We start from the raw sequence: 21177 nt of genomic DNA on the forward strand, positions 1-21177 counted from the left end.
TATACATATATATATATATATATATATATACACCTACATACATATACATAAATGCATCGTTTCGAATAGTTTACTGAGATTCTGTGAAAACCATCTCGGACAACTAACTACACTAGCCGGTTTGACAGCTAATAGATGCAAAAGAAAAGACAGTAGACAGAGAATGGGTTGAGGAGGTGAGGTTGTAGGGGGGGGTTTTCTATAATTTCAAAAAAAAAAAAAAACCTGTAACATTGAGAAAATGAGGAAGGGAGGAAATAAAAAGGACAAAATAAATATATTTATATCTTTAGAACAGCCTTTTCTTTTTATTTCTTGTTTGTCTAGTCTTTCATTATCTTCTCTCACACTCTACACACTTTCATTTCAAATGTCAAGTGGAAAACAGTGGCCTTGAAATAAGCCATGAAATTTACTTTCTAAAGAAAGTGATTTGACATAAAAATAATTGATCAACAGAATTGGTAAAACTTCGCATGAAATAACTTAGTTGTTGTTTTTACTTGCTGGGGGTCTCAAGGAAGGGGTAATAGTTTTTGTTTCAAACTCACCAGTTTAGAAAGGTCTGTGAAGGCCCTCCTAGATTGGTGCAATTAACACCACTGCTACTCCTTCTGAACCTTCGTAAGTCAACATCTAAACCAGGAGGGAATTCTAAGGAGCTGATGTTCTGGGAAGTAAGGACTGGGTAAAGTGATTAGTGTAAGGTGGAGCCCGAGGCAGGGATAGACACTGCAACAGTTATGAGACAAGGAGAGATGTGTGAGTGAGAAGCACCCAGTGGGGTTGGCACAAACTCAGCTATTTCCCTGGAACAGAGGCCATTATAGTAGTAGCTGAAAAAGGTAAAGAGCAGAGACAGCATAACTGAGGGCCAAAGACTGGAATGTTTGTGAGCAACTTTATGCCAACCAGTCTTGTGGCCCTTTTCTGGATATGATTGAGGATGTCGCTGTGTACAATGGCAGCACTGTCTTAGACGTGGGGGTAGTAGTCTGTTGCAGGTTCTACTTGGACTTTGTAGAATATCTCTTTACATTCTAAGTTCAAAGCCCACCAAAGATATTTCCATTCATCCTTTAACCCATTACCTACCAGTGATCTCATATGAGATCACTTAAAAATTACAAATTTCGTAATTATCTGTCAATATTTACACATATCTAACCTTTTTGCTATATCTACTAGGTATATTTTCTGATATTCAAATGAGGTTTGCTAATTTTTCACCCAATATCTTGCTTATTTCTATTTAAAATGTTATTTTGATCATTCCAGCATGTTTCTAAGGCTGTTTTATGCTAGAAATCAAAGTTTCATAAAAAAATTCCAGTTAATAGAATTATGGGAGGTAATGGGTTAAAGAAAGTGTGTGACAAAACTGATTAGCCATCCTTCCAAATTCATAGCTTTGTGCTTATTCTTTTATTCTCTTACTAGATTTAGGTCGAGAGCTGCAGCCATGCTGGAGCAACTGGAAGAATTGTTAGAGCCTTGTACAAAATACCTTGTGGTACTTGGTGACAATCCTTTATGACCAGAGTTCAAATCCCAGCAAGGTCAATTTTGCACTTCATCTTTGCCAATAACCAGGAAGTAATTTGATGAAAATCAACCCCCAATACTTGACTGGTACCTATTCATCAACCCTGAGAGGATGAAGAGGTGAAGTCAACCATGGCAGGATTTGAATTGAGAAAATAAAGAACCAAAGCTTTTTTTTTTTTTTTTTACCTGACTGCTCTAACAAATTTGCCAGTCTAATAATTCTAAAAACTTCACCAAAACTCAGCTGGAACTGCACAAACTGAAAAATCCTATTCAATAACAACTGCCTTGGTGAGACCTCATTAATTTTTAGTCCACTCTGTGGGGTGGCTGGTGTTAGGAAGAGCATCCAGCCATAAAAATTGTGCCAAAACAGACACAGAAGTCTGGTGCAGTCTTCAACCTGGCCAGCTCTTGTCAAACTGTCCAACCCATGCCAGCATGGAAGGCAGACGGTAAATGATAACGATGATGATGTTGACATCATCAATCCACACATGCAACTATCCAACATTAGAACATAGGTTCAAACCCCACACTATTCAAACCACTGTTTCATCCTAACAATAGATAACATAAGAAATTCTATAGTAACACCACTCAGGTGCAGATATGGCTGTGTGGTTAAAAAGTTTGCTTCTCAACCATGTAGTGTTGGGTTCAGTCCTACTGTGAAGCACCTGGGGCAAATGTTTCCTACGATAGTCCTACTCTTTTACTCTTTTACTTGTTTCAGTCATTTGACTGTGGCCATGCTGGAGCACCACCTTTAGTCGAGCAAATTGACCCCAGGACTTATTCTTTGTAAGCCTAGCACTTATTCTATCGGTCTCTTTTTGCCGAACCGCTAAGTGACGGGGACATAAACACACCAGCATCGGTTGTCAAGCAATGCTAGGGGGACAAACACAGACACATACATACATATATATACATATATATGACGGGCTTCTTTCAGTTTCCGTCTACCAAATCCACCCACAAGGCTACGCTGAACAATGCTTTATGAGTGAATTTGGTAGATGTAATATTTACAGAAGCCAGTAATATCATCATCACCATTTAACATCCATTTTCCATGCTGGTATGGATTGGACAGTTTGACAGGGGCTGGCTAGGCAGAAGATTGCACCAGGTTTTGGTAGCTGAATATCCTTCCTAATATCATACATATACATATGTATTCATACATGCATGTGTGTGTGCTTGTGTGAATGTTTGAGCTACACAACCAGTGATGTCAGTTGGGATTTGCCCTCAATAAATTGTTTACTAGTTCTGTAATTTTGAAGACAAATAGAAAAGAAAAAAATCTGTTACTTGAAAAATAAGTAAGAGTTAAAGACAAGAAGGGCACTTAGCTGTAAAACAATGCCTCAATAATATGTACCCACCTAACTCATGCTAGCATGGGAAGACAAATGAACCTATATAATCAATTGGTACAACACAACTGTGTCAATGTTTTCTTGATTGTAATCTTTTTAGAATTTAGAAGCTAGTAATTCTATCTTAAAATCAATGCCTTGCCCAACCAGACAAGAAGAAAAAAGGTTGCATCATCTATATTACTCAACTTCTATTTATTTATTTTTAGAGTGGTTAACAGAGCAGTTTGCTACATTTATTTAGTAATATATGACAAATGCGGTAAACAATCTACATAAATTATGCACTGAAAAACAACGAAACAAAACAATGCCATATGAAATTACATTTCTGAATTTGTGACAAGCTAAAGACCAAATTTTAAAAATTACTAGCATGTGGTAAGAAATTTGCTTCCCAGTTACATGATTCCAGGTTCGGTCCCACTGCATTGCACCTTAGGCAAGTGTCTTCTACAATAGCCTCAGAATGACCAGACTTGTGAGTGGATTTGGTAGATGGAAACTGAAAGAAGCCCATCATATGTGAGTGTATGTGTGTGTGTTTATATTTGTTTGTCCCCGCCTCCACCACTTGACAACCAGTGTTGGTGTGTTTACATCCCAATAACTAGCAGTTCAACAAAAGTGACCGATAGAATAAGTATCAGGTTTAAAAAAAAAAAAAAACTATAGGTGCAGGAGTGGCTGTGTGGTAAGTAGCTTGCTTACCAACCACATGGTTTCAGGTTCAGTCCCACTGCGTGGCACCTTGGGCAAGTGTCTTCTACTATAGCCTCGGGCCGACCAATGCCCTGTGAGTGGATTTGGTAGACGGAAACTGAAAGAAGCCCGCCGTATATATGAATATATATATATACATACATATATGTGTGTGTGTGTGTGTGTGTGTGTGTGTGTCTGTGTTTGTCCCCCCAACATCGCTTGACAACCGATGCTGGTGTGTTTATGTCCCCGTAACTTAGCAGTTCGGCAAAAGAGACCGTTAGAATAAGTACTAGGCTTCCAAAGAATAAGTCCTGGGGTCAATTTGCTCGACTAAAGGCGGTGCTCCAGTACAGCCACAGTCAAAAGACTGAAACAAGTAAAAGAGTAAAAGCATTATTATAGATTTTGTAAAGCCAATAATTAGGATTGCCTTATTGTGGAAGTGTGTGGATTAGTGGTTAGGGGTGTTGGATTAAAGATTGTAAGATTGTGGTTTCAATTCCTGGACTGAGTGAAGTGTTGTGTTCTTGAGGAAAACAGGATTTCACGTTGCTCCAGTCCACTCAGCTGGTAAAAATGAATAACCCTGCAACAGACCGTCTGTCCAGCGATGAATATATATGCCAGAGAAATCAGCCTTATGAGTCTGTATGACTCGGGAAGGACCTTTATCCTATCCTATCCTTATTGAAAGAGTTCTATCATCTTAAACAATGTAGAGTATGCTTTGTTGGTGATTTGATTTCGGAGTAGCTAACAGTGAGATAAAACTAACCAAACAAAATCTGTGAATTGCTCAAGTGTGACACTACATGTCATAGATAGTTTGTTACTGAGGTGGCTTAATTTGAACTGGAGATGGCTATGGTGAAACTCAAATCGGGACAATTACCCCCCAAAGGACAATTATTCTCCTTGGTTAATTACCCCCTCTCCAATATATTAAGAAGTTTTAAATCATCATTTGTTGTCCTCAGGGGTAAATGTCCTTTGGGGGTTATTGTCCATGAGGGAGGGGTAAATGTCCTAGACTCGGTGAAACTGTAACTGCTAAAATAAAGAAGAAAGGTGGTAGAGAAAGTTTTGAGACCTCTATCGGCAACAAAAGTCTCTACTTCAATAAGCAAGGTGGAGGCGCAATGGCCCAGTGGTTAGGGCAGAGGACTCGCGGTCGTAGGATCACGGTTTCGATTCCCAGACCAGGCGTTGTGAGTGTTTATTGAGCAAAAACACCTAAAGCTCCACGATGCTCCGGCAGGGGATGGTGGCGAACCCTGCTGGACTCTTTCACCACAACTTTCTCTCACTCTTACTTCCTGTTTTTGTTGTGCCTGTAATTCAAAAGGGTCAGCCTTGTCACACTGTGTCACGCTGAATATCCTCAAGAGCTACGTTAAGGGTGCACGTGTCTGTGGAGTGCTCAGCCACTTGCACGTTAATTTCATGAGCAGGCTGTTCCATTGATCGGATCAACTGGAACCCTCGACGTCGTAAGCGACGGAGTGCCAACAACAACAACGATAAGCAAGACTACCTCAAGCATGTGTAAGGAAAGCTGTGGTTTCATAACCCCAGGTCAGCTCTGGTGAAACAGGATCAAAGTATGCAAAAAGACAGTCAGCTGGAATGAGTGGGCAAGATTCACAGATCTATTTTCCTAGTTATACCCTGTCCCCTCTGCCAAACTGAGAACCAATGATACTGCACAATTTGACATGCAGGGACAAAAGGGATGGAGTAATGCAACAGTATGCACGCATCACATTTTTGCTACTGTCCAGTTTATTTATGGATGCCTACAGATATAAGGCCATACATAGCAGAGAAAGCCAAGTGGACTCACTCATAGCATGACAGCTGCTGCTCTTTTGCAATAGTTGAAGATGTTGCACACTGCAGCATAGTAGTTAGCACTAATGAAAATATTAATGTTGCAGCTATTTCTGTGCTCTTTTTATTTTTTCCTACTGCATGCATTACGTCTGCTTTTCCATGCCAGCATGGATCAGACAATTACATACTGATGTGCTGTTTTGCAGCTGGCAGCCCTTCCTATCACTGCCTGTTTTATTTTTTATTTTTATTTTTCAAGGGGTTATTCATCCCACTCAACTTTAAAAACGTAGAACTACTGGATGATTTGTCGACTGAGAAATGCCAACAACACTACTCATAACTCAGCTGCGTGTGTGTGTGTGTATGGGTAGGGATAACGGATGTAGGAGAAATAGACAGACAGACAACTAGATAGATGTACACACACACAATGGGATTTGAACAGTTTCCATCAATGAAATTCACTCATAAAGCATTGGTTAGTCAAAGGTTATAGCAGTTGACATTTGCACAAGGTGAAACTCAAAACAAGGGGGAGAGATAATGGCTTTATAAGATGTACTCCTGGATAATCGTATATATGCCTGAATGTTTAGAGGTGATTATTCATGTGGTGGCAAGGACTGGAGGGGGGGTGTTAAAGTTACTTGCCGAAATGACCTGTGTCACTTGGATATAAACTGTGATGGTATGTAGTGCACAGCTCAGTGGTTAGAACGTCGGGCTCACAATCATGAAGTAGTGAGTTCAATTCCTGGACCAGACAGTGTGCTGTGTTCTTCAGCAAGACACTTTATTTCACGTTGCTCCAGTTCACTCAGCTGTAGAAATGAGTTGCAACATCACTGGTGCCAAGCTGTATCAGCCTTAGCCTTTCCCTTGGATAACATTGGTGGCTAGGAGTGGGGAGGATGGTATGCATGGGTGACTGCTAGTCTTCCATAAACAACCTTGCATGGACTTGTGCCTCTGAGGGTAACTTTCTTGGTACAACCCCTTGATCATTCATAACAGAAGGAGTTCTTTACCCGTTATGTAGTGCACTGTTTTGTACTTTATATAGAGAGATCATGAGCTCAGCCCAGACTAGACTATTTTATGAACATATTTCTTTTGTGCTGTTTGTGAATGATCTAAAGTATGTTTGTGTGTCATTTTGCTTTCTTCATTGTGTCTTTTATGTGTTACAGATTTCGTGGAATAATTCTATTTAACCCTCTATCATTTAAATCAACGTTCTATGGCCAAAATATTCTGCCTGTTTTATCTTCAAACCAGCCAGATCTGCCCTCTCATCCACCTTACAATGTCATTATAAAAATAAGCAATTACATCTTTAAAATCTCCAAGCTATAAGATAGTGCATGATTAATTCCAAACAATGTGAATAAATAAGCATTACATTTGACAATAATTTGAATGCTGAAGAGTTAACCTGTAGTATTGTAATCCTCAGTGTGGATATTTAGTATATTATATTGTCAAGTGTGGTATTTGTTTGTATCTGATGTTCATGGTGTTGCTAGTAAGAAGAGACCCAACGGATCTGGTAGGTGCGGATTTAAGTTTTATTTCTGGAGCTAGATTCCTAAGCAATTGATGTAGAATTAGAGTAGTTGTGCCGCAGTGTCTGGAGAATAGTGAGAAGATATGAATATGATGTCATTTGTGTATATGTTTCAAGGTGTAGGATGGTCATATAGGTATATGGTGATACTCCTTTCAGGAATTTACAAGTTCTGGAAGTGTTGTTCATATGTTTGGCAACTTGACAGACAGATTGCAAGCCTTAAGAAGAGTGTGTTCCTATTTGATTGTGAAGGTAATGGGTATTAACCCTTTTGTTACAATATTTGTGCTGTGTTTCTTTCAATTAATTTTAAATATAACAAAGAATTTTGTAAAATAACTTAGTTATCATTAAGCTAGAGTTGGGTACATAAATTGTAACTAAGGTTTGGTGGAAGATTTTAATTCAGAACTTTTGAAAACAAGACATTTGTATTACAAAGCTAGAGGCGGTTCCAGGCGGCTTGGTATTGAAATGGTTAATCATGAGTAGAAGATCTTTAGAGGATAGAGAAGAAATAAAAGAAGCTTGATTGCCCACCTTGTCTCTTATAACAGCGAAAACACATAGACAACTTATATTAAAAATACCACAAAACAACACCTTTTCTAAACAAGAGAAAGAAGCACTCCACTAAAGCCCTTTCACCCCAAATACAGGGCTTCAATATCACTGAGGACGATAGCAAATCTTTAGCACCTAGGACTATGTCCCAAAGAGAGGTTCTCTTTAGGCCAAATGTTTCAACCCCAACAGCTGCTGATACTCCACAAGGCTCAGATGAGGTCCACAATGGAATACCGCTCCCACATCTGGGACAGTGCCACTGCTACACACACTGACAGCCTAAATTGCATTCAAAGAAGGACCACTCGAATGACTGGCACTCCATATCTAATAGACTCACACCCACAGGCATGCTGTCAACACCCTCTGACTTTTCTATCACTACTATAATAACCTTGCTTCTCAGATCTGGCTGATTTTGTACTGCCACAAATCAGTGACCCCCACCTCTTATCACCTTTGGTGCATCCAACAACCCCTTTTCCTGGTGCTGTAACAGTAAGAGCCATATCACATCTGCTTTGATGTTCTGATGGGCTGCCTGCACTTTTAACAGAGTCATTCTTTTATAAAACTCTAGATCTCTCTTTGCCTATGTCTCTTATTGCAGACGTTGACACAATCTACATATGTTCAGGTTGAACATTAACCAGCCATCAGCGAAAGGAAGAGAGTCCTGCAAATGACATAGGTACTGCTTCTACTCCTCCTCTTTCTTGTCTTATCAATTCTCAAAGTTCAAAAATTTGTATTGTGAAAACTGTTATCTATGAGATCATTGAAGAAGTCCTCCGATGGTGAGTAAGAAGCTCTCAAATGGTGGTCTAGCAACACACACACACACACACAGATGTATATCATTGCCATCATTTAACATACATTTTTCCTTGATTGTACGGACCACAATGAATCTATCAAAGCAGATTTTCTAGGGCAAGATGTCCTTTGTGTCATGAACCATCACCTGTTTCCAAGCAAGGTTATACTGCCCAAGACCAGATATGGTTTTCAAGGAAACTGAAAATGAAGAACACCTCAGAATGATGGTGATGGTCATTTACTACCACCATATGATGCCAAGACAAGGATACACACACACACACAACACTCTCCTTCCACCAAATCCATTCACAAGGCTTTGGTCAGCACAGGGATACAGTACAAGACACCCAAAAGTACCATACAGTGGGACTGAACCCAAAAGCACTTAACTAGGAGACAAGCTTTACAACCATACCTGTGCCTTACACACACACACACACATGCACTTACATGTATACACAAATATATAATATATATATATATATATACATGCATTAGGAAGGGCATCCAGCTGTAGAAGAGCTACCCAGGCTTCATGTCTGTTTTGGCATGGTTTCTACAGCTGGATGCCCTTCCTAATGTCAACCACTTAACAGAGCATACTGGGTGCTGTTATGCAGCACCAGCATGGGTGCTTTTTATGTGGCACCAGCAAGATTAAGAAAGCTGAGTTGAAGAGGGATGCAGGGGACACCTCTGTTTTGGTAAAATGTAACAGTTGTAAATGAACATCACCACCATAAAAGCGATGTTGTTTATTTCTAGTCTTGCATGGTAAAACATGCCTAGCTACAGGGAAATATTACCTTGCATTAAAACAGGTCGAAGTTGGCAACAGGAAGGGCATCTGGCTGCAGAAAATCTGCCTCAACAAATTCTGTCTGAACCATACAAGCATGGAAAACTGGACATTAAACGATGAAGTCAATCTAATAAATATCAGTGAAATTGGGAGCCCTTAACACATTAAAATACACTTTACATCTACGAGGAGTCAGTACATCAGTACATTTTTACCAATCCCCCTGACTTCAGTAACCCAGTAATTGGTTCAGACCGACTCCACAGCTGTGGCTAGAATGCCTTTGATCTTAGCAGTTTAATCGTGGTTGATGTGAAGCTAAAAACAATAACAAAAGGAAAGGCATATTAGATAATGTAGTCCAAGATAAGTCTAAAAATATATAGGATTGACATGGATTTTCCACCTTTTATCATGAGTGTACTTGTTTAGGGTTGGTTGATCTTGAATAAACAACAGCTTGAGACTTTGGCCCTGCCTTGTTGTTGTAACTGCAGGTGTTACCACAAGTGGTACAAAGAGATCTAAAGATCTACACGAGCAACACCAACCTTTCCTTTAAGCCATAAACCACAGACAAAAAGAGGAGGTGGGACTATGCACATGTTTGTATGTGTGTACACATACACATATATATATCTTTTACTTGTTTCAGATACTGAGCTGCAGTCATGCTGGAGCACTGCCTTGAAGGGTTTATTAGCTGCATAAATCAACCCCAATACTTATAAACAGAGCTGTGTAAGACGAATAGTCTTCATACTGATGACATGCAAGAATGCAGAAGTGCAAGCATCCGACAATCTGATGATATCATTCATAGCTTAATGTGTTTTCCCACATTCTGTCTGTGAGAAGAATTTTCTTCTCAGACTATTTTTACAGAGAAAGATTTTCCCATGTTTCAGTGTTCTTTTATTTGTTTCAGTCACTTGACTGTGGCCATGCTGGAGCACCGCCTTTAGTCGAACAAATCAACCCCAGGAGTGAATCTTTGTAAGTGTAGTACTTATTCTATCAGTCTCTTTTGCTGAACCACTAGGTTACAGGGACGTAAACAAACCAACATCGGTTGTCAAGCAATGGTGGGAGACAAACAGACACACAAACATATACATATATATATATACAACGGGCTTCTTTCAGTTTCTGTCTACCAAATCCACTCACAAGGCTTTGGTTGACCCGAGGCTATAGTAGAAGACACTTGCCCAAGATGCCATGCAGTGAGACTGAACCTGGAACCATGTGGTTGGGAAGCAAGTTTCTTACCACACAGCGATGCCTGCACCTATAATGAACATGTTAAATAAGGTTGTATTGGGTCATCCCATAAATAATGCGGATTTTTTATACTTCTTTTAATTTTCAGAATTAAGATAAAGTTTTTTTAATTTAGAATATACTCTCCTTCATTTTCTACAATGCTCTTCCATCTATTTGGTAGACTTGCAAGGCCCTTCTTCCAAAATTCACTTGTCTGTGATGAAAAATACTCCTCTACTACAGTTCTGACCTCGTCTACAGAATTCATATTTTTTCTGTCCAAATGATTTTGAAGACTGCAGAATAATTAGATGGGGCAATGTCCGGCAAATATGGTGGGTGGAGCATTGTTACCCATTCAAACTGTTCCAGCTTTTGGAATGTCATCCTCACTGTATGTGGCCGAGCATCATCCTCACACTAAGCATAAGGGCAAGGTAAAATTACTACCTACTTTTAAAGCAAGTTGATGCAGGTAGTTTATCCTGGCCCCTCCGTTAGTTCATGCAATTGAAAAAATTGCATTATTTATGGGATGACCCAATACATTATGTATGTGTGTGTGTATTTACACACACATGTACAACATGGTCCAAGACAGTTTCTGTTTACTAAATTCACTCACAAACCATTGGTTGATTCAGGCTAGGCGTGCCATTCAGAATGTTGTAGTTAGCCCATGACTAGAATAGCCTATGCAATATGAAAGAGGTGCGTGGTACAACAATCATCACAGCTGTTTAACAACATATGTATAGCTCCCCAATCTTACTGGAAAAGTTTAACAGCTAGCCAGTCAGTCAACCAGCCAGCCACCTTTACGTTGAAGGTTCACTACATATCAATAATTATTTTCTTAAATTAGCTAAAACGGAAACATTAAAAACAAGGTGACTCTCTCCTCCGAATCCGATGTTGTTTAGTCCCCTAGGTCACCTCTGACGAAAGGCGTTCCACTCATGAACACACCGTTTTTTCTTTTGGTATACTGTATCTAAGACTATATTATTCGATGTAGGCTTAGATACAGTATGTATCCTCCCTCTCTCCATTTTTTTTTTACGATAGGAAAAAGTGGTTTGAAAGAGATTTAGCTGTAATTTCTAGCAATCAAATCGAGCACGCAGGAAGCCCTACAAAACCTGACATTTTGAAGACATGTAATTGTAAGGTAAGAACAAAAAATATATAAACAAAATCAAAGGCGGAGGAGGTGGGTATCACATGTGATAGCTAATAGATACGAACGGGGGCGGTGTCACGTGGGCGAGTAATCGATATTCCAAAGAACACAAGAGTGCATGGTGCTACCACTGGCAAGTCCAATAAACCGAGCATGCGCTTTCTTGTGAATGCAGTTAGCTTCCTGTGGTGTCTCGATTAGATATGCTATACATCATAACCGAAAGAGTTCAGGGTCGAATGAAGTAAAAAAAAAAAATAATAAGTCACCGACAAACCACATCGGTCTAACGATGATAACCGTGAAGCTTCAGAACTGTGTCAGGAGCTAAAAGTATTAACATTCGTGTATGTGCGTATGCATATACATTATATATATATATATATATATATATATATATATATATATATATGCAAACACAATGTCCGTGCGTGTGAATATCGAATGACCCCATTACTGAAATATGGCTCGTAAATTAGTTAAAATAACAAAATAAAGTCATTAAATATTAAATATTTCCGACGAGTGAAGGTGTTTTGCAAGTTCTCCTTAGCAGCTGATGCGCATCTTTAAACAGCTGACCTTATATGAGTTTAGTTGCCTGTGTACAAACAACAGGTCACCGACACACGGATACGCTGGACCTGAACGTGTTCGCTGGGTTTGCTAACACCCTTTTAATCTTTAAGTGAAAGTGACTTTAGATAATGTAGTCCTTGATATATCGCTGCAAAGACGAAACAGTCACAAATAGAATATGCCTTTAATCACACGTCTGCTCAATCAATGTTGACACAGAGCTGAACGACAACAACAATCTGATCAGAAAATAATGGACTTAACAAAAACAAAACGTATGTAGTATAAAATAAACTAACAGGGATCCAAAGTAACTCCAATCAGATTTGACATGTCTATCAACTGGTTAAATTTTGTAGAAATTTAGTTTAAAACCTGATCAGAAAAGCAATAGACTTAAATAGTAGAGATCAAAGGTTTCTATATTAGCACCGTTCACCATTAACAAGTTTGCCAGTGGTTACTAAAATTTTCATAGTTGGCATGAAGCATTAATAAACTTCTTATCTTTTTTTACCTAACGTTCATTTTAAAAAATGGTTAAGCCTTAGTGTTTTACAAGAAGTGCATAAGAAGAGGGGAAATGAATGAAAAAATAAACTAATTATACTCGAAAATGACTGAACCGATTATAATACCCTTTGACATAGATTTCTAAACCTTCACAACAAAAACTTATTGACTATATATATGAGCGTGTGTGTGTGTGTGTATATATATATATATATATATATATATACATACATGGAGAGAGAGAGAGAGAGAATAAGGAAGTAGGTGGTAAAAATTAAAAACTGTGTGTGTGTGTATATATATTGATATATATATATAAAATGCTTAATCGTCAGAAGTCATTAAGTTGACAATCCAGAATTAATTATAGAGCAATTTATATATATATATATATATATATATATATATATATATATATATATATATATATATATTTAAACTCAGATTTTGATGTCGTTTGATAAATGACATGCATGAAATTCTCGGTGAAGTCACTTTTTTAAGAGGGAGAGAGACAAAATTCATGAAAACAGTATCATTGCTAAGTGTTGTTTAGCCCCTGGACAGCTGATGGAGTAAACCTACTCACAATAAAAATGAATCCACCCTCGACTATCCCTTATTTCCATATATTTTTCTTCACTTTCATCTGTTCATTCGCTTATGTTTCCCCCCGCCCCACATAAGCGTTTTGTCTGTCCTTGTGTTGTCCCCTCTGTGTTAGGCCTTTATGGCTGGTGTAGGTGCAGTATATAATAAAGACCGCCTAATCTAATGCATCATCGTTCATTATTTTAAAGACAGAAGACGGTTTTATGGAAATTTGACTGTTATTTCTCACAGATCGAGCAACCATTTAGAGGCTATTTCGCTAATAGCAAACAAAACATGGATGAAGTGTGTGGGGTAGGTAGAAAATATTCTAACAGCAAAAGAGAAAAAAAAAACCAAGGTGCTGTTTACTAACCAAAATAGCAAAAGCCAAAATGTTGAACAAGAAATAAAATTACAGAAGACAGAAGAAAAAAAACACGCAAGGAACGAAAAAGATCAGATTTTATATAAAAAATATATTGTCTTGGTAATATTACTAGAAGCAAACATTACTAGAAAACAGGAAGTAAATTGAGGTTGATCTCATTGCTTCTTTTTTTTTTAATATCGACCTAAGATTTAGATTTTTATAAGGTAGAGTGGGGGTTGGAGGTTGTGAGTAACATTTCCCAAGGACATTCTAACGATGTTAGAGGAATTAAGGTGGTTTCAGGTGAGAAATAAAACCGCCACACCAAATCATAAAATAATAGTTTTTTTGTAAAGATTTTTTTTTTTAAATATTAGGCTAATATATCGTATTGTTCGAGTCGATCTGTTCAACAATATATTAGGTACATGACCACATACTGTCACACACGCTGAAGCAACGAGGGAGGAAAACGAGCCTGTACATGGTCGCACGAAATGCCATAAATAGCAGCCAAACCCCTTCTTAACTCATATACACTGTCGTCTTAAAAGAAAAATGAAGATATGTTAGATGATTTAATCTTGAATATATAGAGAAAAAAATACTTGTGGGCTGACCTGGGGGTTTAACAACAACTACAACTAATACGTTGTTAGAGAAAAGGGGCAATATAGAATAATGCATAGAATAAACACTGTAACTAGATGAACATGGTTTAACGCCTTTGTTCATAGGCGTATGAGATCAGAACTGACCTGGGGCTAAATTACAACACTAATAATATCTGGTTAGTTAGTTGGTAGTGCAAAACTTCATAAACAGGCATCATTGAACGAAGATAGCAAGTGCTTGTTGGCGGAGCCAGCAATGGGCGGTGTAAGATAAGAAAGGTCACCGCTGCTGCAAAGTGGTAGGGAGATCATAAGGAGTCGATATAGAGGACAAGCTGATATTTAAGAAAGGAAAGATTCAAATCAAAAACTGACAAGGGTATGATGAGGTGGGTATACTTAGGAAATTCAGTGAAGAGGTGTAATGAGTAGGGAAGCTGGTCGTGTCACGTAAGAAGGTAACCATCCCAAAGAAGAAATTTAGTGGAAATAAGACCTAATATATATATATATATATAAACTGAATAATAAATATTTTAAATTTAGGCATTTGGCGAGCTATCTTGAAGGGAGACATTCAGCCGATTATATAGCCCCAATACTGGAGTGATACTTTATTTCATCAACCCTGGTGGGGCCAAAAGACAGAGTTGACCTTGGCGGAATTGGGACTTACAAAAAGAGTAAAGCGCCGAAAATAAAATACTGTAAGGTATTTTATCCGACGCTCTAACGATAATAATAATGGTTTCAGATTCTGGCACAAGGCCTGAAATTTTAGCGGAGGAGCCTAGTCGATTTCATTGACCCAAGTACTTGACTGATACTTATTTCATAGACCCCGTAAAGATGAAAAGCAATGTTGATCTGGACGGGAATTGGATTTAGGGCTAAGAGCCGTAACAAATACTGCAAAGCATTTTGTCTGACGCTCTAACCTAATAACTATAATTATGATGTCAAATATAAAAATAAAGTGAAAATAGAATAAAATAAAGAGTGATATGTGGGCCAGCAATGACCACTTAAGGTTTTTTTTTAAATATCCTAACGGTAATAATTATAAAAAAAAAAAATAAGGGCGTTATTTAAACAGATGTGTTGTGTGTACATTAGACAGAAAGATAAACTGACTAGACAGTCACTTACTTATTTTATTTATGAATGTATCATAAATAGTTCGAGTACTAAAGGATAGTTGGTTTTTATAAATTATACACGATACATATATATAAACACGTACACAAAAATCTAAAATGCTTTTAAGATACAGACATACATTTAAAAGAATATACACTCCACAGCGGATATTTAGCACTGTTGGTAATATAAGCATAACCTATTAATGATAATTTGTGTGTCTGTGTATGTATATATAAAGATGTGTGTTGTTTTTCAAAAACGATTGATTGTGAGTGGGGTGGCGTGAAGGACGAGAAAACTAGTAACAGTCTGTGGAGGCAAAGAAAAAAGATAAATTAATGCAATTAATAAGTTAGCTTAGTGTAAACACGAGGGTGTGATACATGGATTGCCCTAACCAGAATTCCGCCAAGAAATATATATAAAGACTATTCACTTAAAAGTTGTTTCGCGCCAAGTAAATACTAATCAATCAAGATCCACCAGTGACCATCCTGTTTTATTTTCTTTTAGGTATAATGGCTGTGTGGTTAAAATGCTCTTCTCAACCACGTGGTTCGATCCCATTGCACATTTTGGGCAGGTTACCATAGCTTCCAAAACCCCTAAGCGTGAAGATCTAAGATCAAAGAACTCCATCTTTTTCATATATACAGGACCATATCATTCAATGTAACAATTGTTTAAGTCGATGGGGTGTGATTTTTATTACCATATTTCTGTCGAAATATGTTGCCTTTGCTTCAATCAATTTTAAAATGATAGTGAATTAAGTAAAAAACAACTTTGTTATTAATAAGCTAATGTTCAGAACTAATATTAATACGAAATTTTGATGGAAGATTTTAATTTTGATCACTTCAAAACAGCAAATTTATATAAATATATCCAGAGCTAGACATAAGCCCATTTTATAACCCTTCCTTGACGGTTAAGTACTTAAAATTTAAAATGTTTTTTGAGATAGCCAGGCGTGATTCGATGAAGATTTGATGACAAACAGGTCAAGCATCACCTATTTTACTTAAAAGTACAAGGTGATGGGGAAGGGTATAAGAGATTGATTAGAGAAAGCATAGGGGAATTAGGGAGGGGGAAAAAAGAGAGAAACAAATAGAATAGGAATTGAAAAGTCAGCAGTTTTATTAGAAACGTTATGAGGGCAATTTCAATGGTCAGAGTAATATGCGAATTACATGTAATGCGATATTGTTACCAGCGGTATCCTACTTCACCATCGTAAAATAAATTAAGGAAACAGTTTTGTTTAAACTGATGCGAAGAAAACAAAGCATTTATTAATGTTAAAGAGCATACATATGCGGAAGTTTATCACCAAATAAAATAAAAAAACTATAAGGCATATTGTTCACGAATTGCTAGTAATATTCGACTGAAATGATTGTTGCCAACAGTCCAATTGCGCCAAATAAATTCAGAAAGATACGAGTGAATGCTCGGTTCGTCCCACACTGACGACGAATTTTCCTTTCAGTGTGGCTCCACAGCCCTTCAATTCGTTCGGTATGCGTTTCTAGATCATTCGGATCAACGAAGTTCCGCGAGTGGTCGATAGTGGATTGGGGATAAATTAAACAAAATTGTTTCCTTAATTTATTTTACAACAGTAAAATAGAAGACCGCCGTTATTGCCACTGCCTGGCCCGATCATAAATGTTCCAACCGTGACAATTCTGCAATTTTTCTTTCAGTGTAACCAGGACTACATAAATTAAAGACTGTTTTTATTCAGCCGGTGAGTAGGGTTTGAGGGAGATTTAGCAGTGGTAGTACGAATAGCAGTATATTGTTGTTCAGAGTTCCAGTCGTGAACATGTCATTTTTACTTTTTAGACATGAAGCTAATTCGTTACTTTTTAAAGACTGCATGTATGCGATTTGAGGAAGATCTTGGTGATATTTCTAACAGGCCAAATAATCACAGAAAGAGGTTTGCTCAATAATTCGAATTATTAACGGAAGTTTGATCATAAAACAGAATTAGAACCACGCCTTAGTAAACTCACGTATTCTGTAACAAGCCTCTCGTCTCTAATACCTTGAAATTAACTATACAATATAATACAGCTGTTTATTTGCTTAGTATTGAGATATTGTGCAAGGTATCATAGCAGATAGCAATGACAAATATCATAGAAAGACACCGTTGTAGGCAAACCCTTAGCTTCTATCACTTTTCAATCACCGAAAAGTGCTTATATTCATTCTATTCAATAAACTGACACGAAAGAAATGAGTAAAAGATCACGATCGATAAATAGATGTATATACAAACATATGCACTTAGATGTAGAAACGAGAGAAAAGTACACGATGCATGTAGAGTTTTATTCATTCATTTGAAGCTGAGGCTCGTTTGGAGCGGAGAGTGAAGCCTCAGCTTGGAATGAATGAATGATTACACACACGTACATTGAAAGACTAGTTTTATCTAGAGAAATAGGCAAGTGAAGTCAATCATCTGACTTCCTCCCATCCTAGAACTCCATACATCGCCGGTTACTTTCATACACAAACATAGTACATCTATCTCTATAGATTTACGATTCAGTAAAGCAGTTGAAATAACATCTTTTCTATATTATGATTGACAAAACGGATTATTTATTTATTTTTTTGCTACTAGCAATATATTTTGTAAACAAATTCGAATGTGTATCTTGATTCTGAATGGATATATTTGTTAGTGTTTGTACACTACATATACACAGATGTGTGTGTGTGTATATATACATATATACACTCTTGCACACACTTAAAAAGAAAGTGAAAGACTATTTGCAACAGCGAGTGTTTAACGGCAAAATTAAATATTTGTTGTGAGTTGTTGAAGACTATAATCAGACTACATAATCATGTTACTAATCACTTGAGTATAAGTATTTTCATTAAGAAAATAGTTCTTTTCTGGTTAATTTCTTTTTTTTTTTTTACATTGTTTTCGTTTTATACAACACTTTTCCCTCCTAGCCGCTGTCCATTTTTTTTTCCAGACGATAGCATTGGCAAGAAGAAAAGAATAGCGTAAAAAATAAAAACGTAACACAACGTGAAAGAGTAACACATGAATATAGTAAGATAAGTCTGACTGACTGATAGATGACAAGCGAAAAAACAGATCGACTTACTAGCCCGTATTTTTCTCTCCTCGAGATCCATGGTATTTCGTGAAAAAACGTAGTTTTAGACTGTATGTTTAATATATATATATTTCTGTGTGTGCGTATATGAGTTTTCCACTTTCTTTCGATTATAAATATATCTGTTTATATATAAATATCTTTTTTTTTTAGCTTCCCACTCGCTTGCTCATTAGGTACGACCCATGAATTACAAGTCCATGTGTATGCTGGAAGCTAATGCTAAAGTGCCCGACACGTGGCGCCACCACACCAATTAGCAAAATACTTGCGGGGAGACAATTAAATGACAGGAGCAGATAACTCTTGTCATATGTTTCGCTGAGTTTTATCTCTTCATAGACAAGGAAAAAGTATTAGAGACCAGTGTCTTCTATTATAGCCCCGGGCTGACCAAAGTTCTGTGAGCGTATTTAGTAGAAGGAAAGTAAAAGAAGCCTGTCGTGTGTGTGTATGCATGTATGTACGTAAAAAAAGACATTTATATATAGATAGATATATGTATGTATGTATGTATGTATGTATGTATGTATGTATGTATGTATGTATATATATATATATATATATATATATATATATATATCAGTGGCGTGCGGTGACCTCCGGGTTGGGCATGCAATGAATTTCTCCCCCCCACCCAACTGGCAATTTTTCAGTAAAAGAATTTTCGTATTCCTACAATTTACATATGGAAGATTCTGAATATGCAATCACCCCAGTATGATCTAGAATAAGCAGGGAATAAAAAATGGCTCTGTAGAGATGAGCCTGAATATGTGTATTGTTTGTATCTTTCTCTCTCTTCGAAACGTCAGTACTTTCCGATCCTCACTCTCCCTTTAAAATGTCTAAAAATCATAAGTGAAATGGAATAAAGATGAAATTAGATTCTGTTAATATTTTTGCATATTCGGAATCTCTGTTAAAGGTAGGAATCCGAAAAAAAATTTTCAAAAAATTTCGTTTTTCAAAGGGGTGCGATTCTGCATTAGCCCCTATACCTATTGGTTCAGCTGAATCAATTTGGAATGATTTAATAAAGAGAACACATTTAGTTACATTATATGGCCATGGTTTTAGACAGTTACGCTCTCGAAGACAAGTCAGGTGCTTTATCATGCTACTTGTCAATTCCGGGAAAATTATTGATACTCAAACAGACTGTTCTGAGACTTATTGAACTCCGTATATTAAAAGACTACGTCTCACGCACACACATTGAAAATACATGCATATACATGAATACACATGCATATACATGAATACACACACAATGAAAGACAGCCAAAATTCAACATTGTAAAATGCCCCCCCCCCCAAAAAAAAACTGTTGTGGCAGAAGTCAACATCTCTGAGATTAAAACAAGACACTTATTTATGGCCGTAAATAGACTACACCCAGCAGCACAGAAAGGAAAACCTATGTAGGTTAGGTGTGACGAAGAAGTCGAACCATTTCTCCTGCGAAACAATACTGATGTAAGAAGGTCGAAACTTGCGTTATAACAAACACTAACCAAAACCTGCAATATATGCCCTTTAATATATTAAGTTTTTTTTTAATGTTCTAAAATGTTATTTACCTCATTTATAAATTAATTCAATTCTTCGATCTTTCTGGGCAAATATATCTATCATATTTTCATAGAAATCTCTTTTCATCAATTGTTGTAATAAATCTTTTTCAATTGACAGTCTTCTTTCTCCTGTCGCATTTCTTTGGTATATTTAGACTCTACTTAATACAGAAAAGGATCGCTCTACAGAAACAGTGGTAGACGGAATTGTCAAAATCAACTTGCACTGATTGAAAAGTTCTGGCATAGGCTTCAACAAGTTCACGAATATTTTAAGATCTATCAAAGATTTTATATGCCTTTGCGAACGCTCGTGCTTTAGCATAGCCATATGTAAATTATTTAAATCATCATAACCTTTATCGTTCTAAACATTCTTTTCTAAGCAAAAAAGTAAACAAGGCCAAGAGAATAATTTATTAAGTGTAGCACTTCCAGTTAACCATTTTTTCTTTTCATACAAATTAACCTGAAATTGTCTCGTGGATTAGGTAAATTCGGTGTTGGTCTCCCACCGTTTATAATTAATTGTTTTCCATCGAAGTCTCTTTTCGAAAAACTATTTCTCAAAATATCGTTTATAACACTCATTTCGAAAAAGGCTACTTTTATATAAGAATACAGGTGTAAGCGTCTGAGTAAATTGCATCTGAGTCAATTTCAACAAAACGAAAAAATAACGTTAGTAAAGTTAATTAAAGATTAATTAGCTACTTCTGAAATAAGAAATATAATATAGATAATATTTTTTTTTTCAGAACACTCCAAAAATATAATAGTGCAAACAGATGTTTTGGATAAAAACAAAATTCAAACTTACCGCCAGGTTATTCCGACATTTCATCAGGAATTATGGGATTGCTCTTGTTTGGGGTGTCAGGTGGTCTTCTCAAAGCAGACAAACGAGTCAGTGAGAGAGGGGGAAGGGGAGGCAGA

The 21177-nt window shown here is 37.1% G+C and overlaps 1 protein-coding gene across 2 annotated transcripts in view; it reads right to left on the reverse strand.

Moving 5' to 3' along the window:
• Positions 1-21177, reverse strand: part of LOC106869728 (apoptosis regulator BAX) — a 134167-nt gene that overhangs the window by 41344 nt on the left and 71646 nt on the right. The window contains exon 1 of one of the 2 annotated variants that reach the window (XM_014915582.3): positions 18653-18922. The exons of the other annotated variant lie outside the window; for it this stretch is intronic. Within the exon in view, the coding sequence (XP_014771068.1) occupies positions 18653-18683 (31 nt within the window). The 5' untranslated portion in view covers positions 18684-18922. Of the gene's footprint in view, positions 1-18652; positions 18923-21177 lie in introns of those variants that run through there. 2 annotated transcript variants of the gene reach the window in all.

This window comes from Octopus bimaculoides, chromosome 11 (assembly GCF_046866305.1).
Source record: "Octopus bimaculoides isolate indiv1 chromosome 11, ASM4686630v1, whole genome shotgun sequence".
Lineage (NCBI taxonomy): Eukaryota > Metazoa > Mollusca > Cephalopoda > Octopoda > Octopodidae > Octopus > Octopus bimaculoides.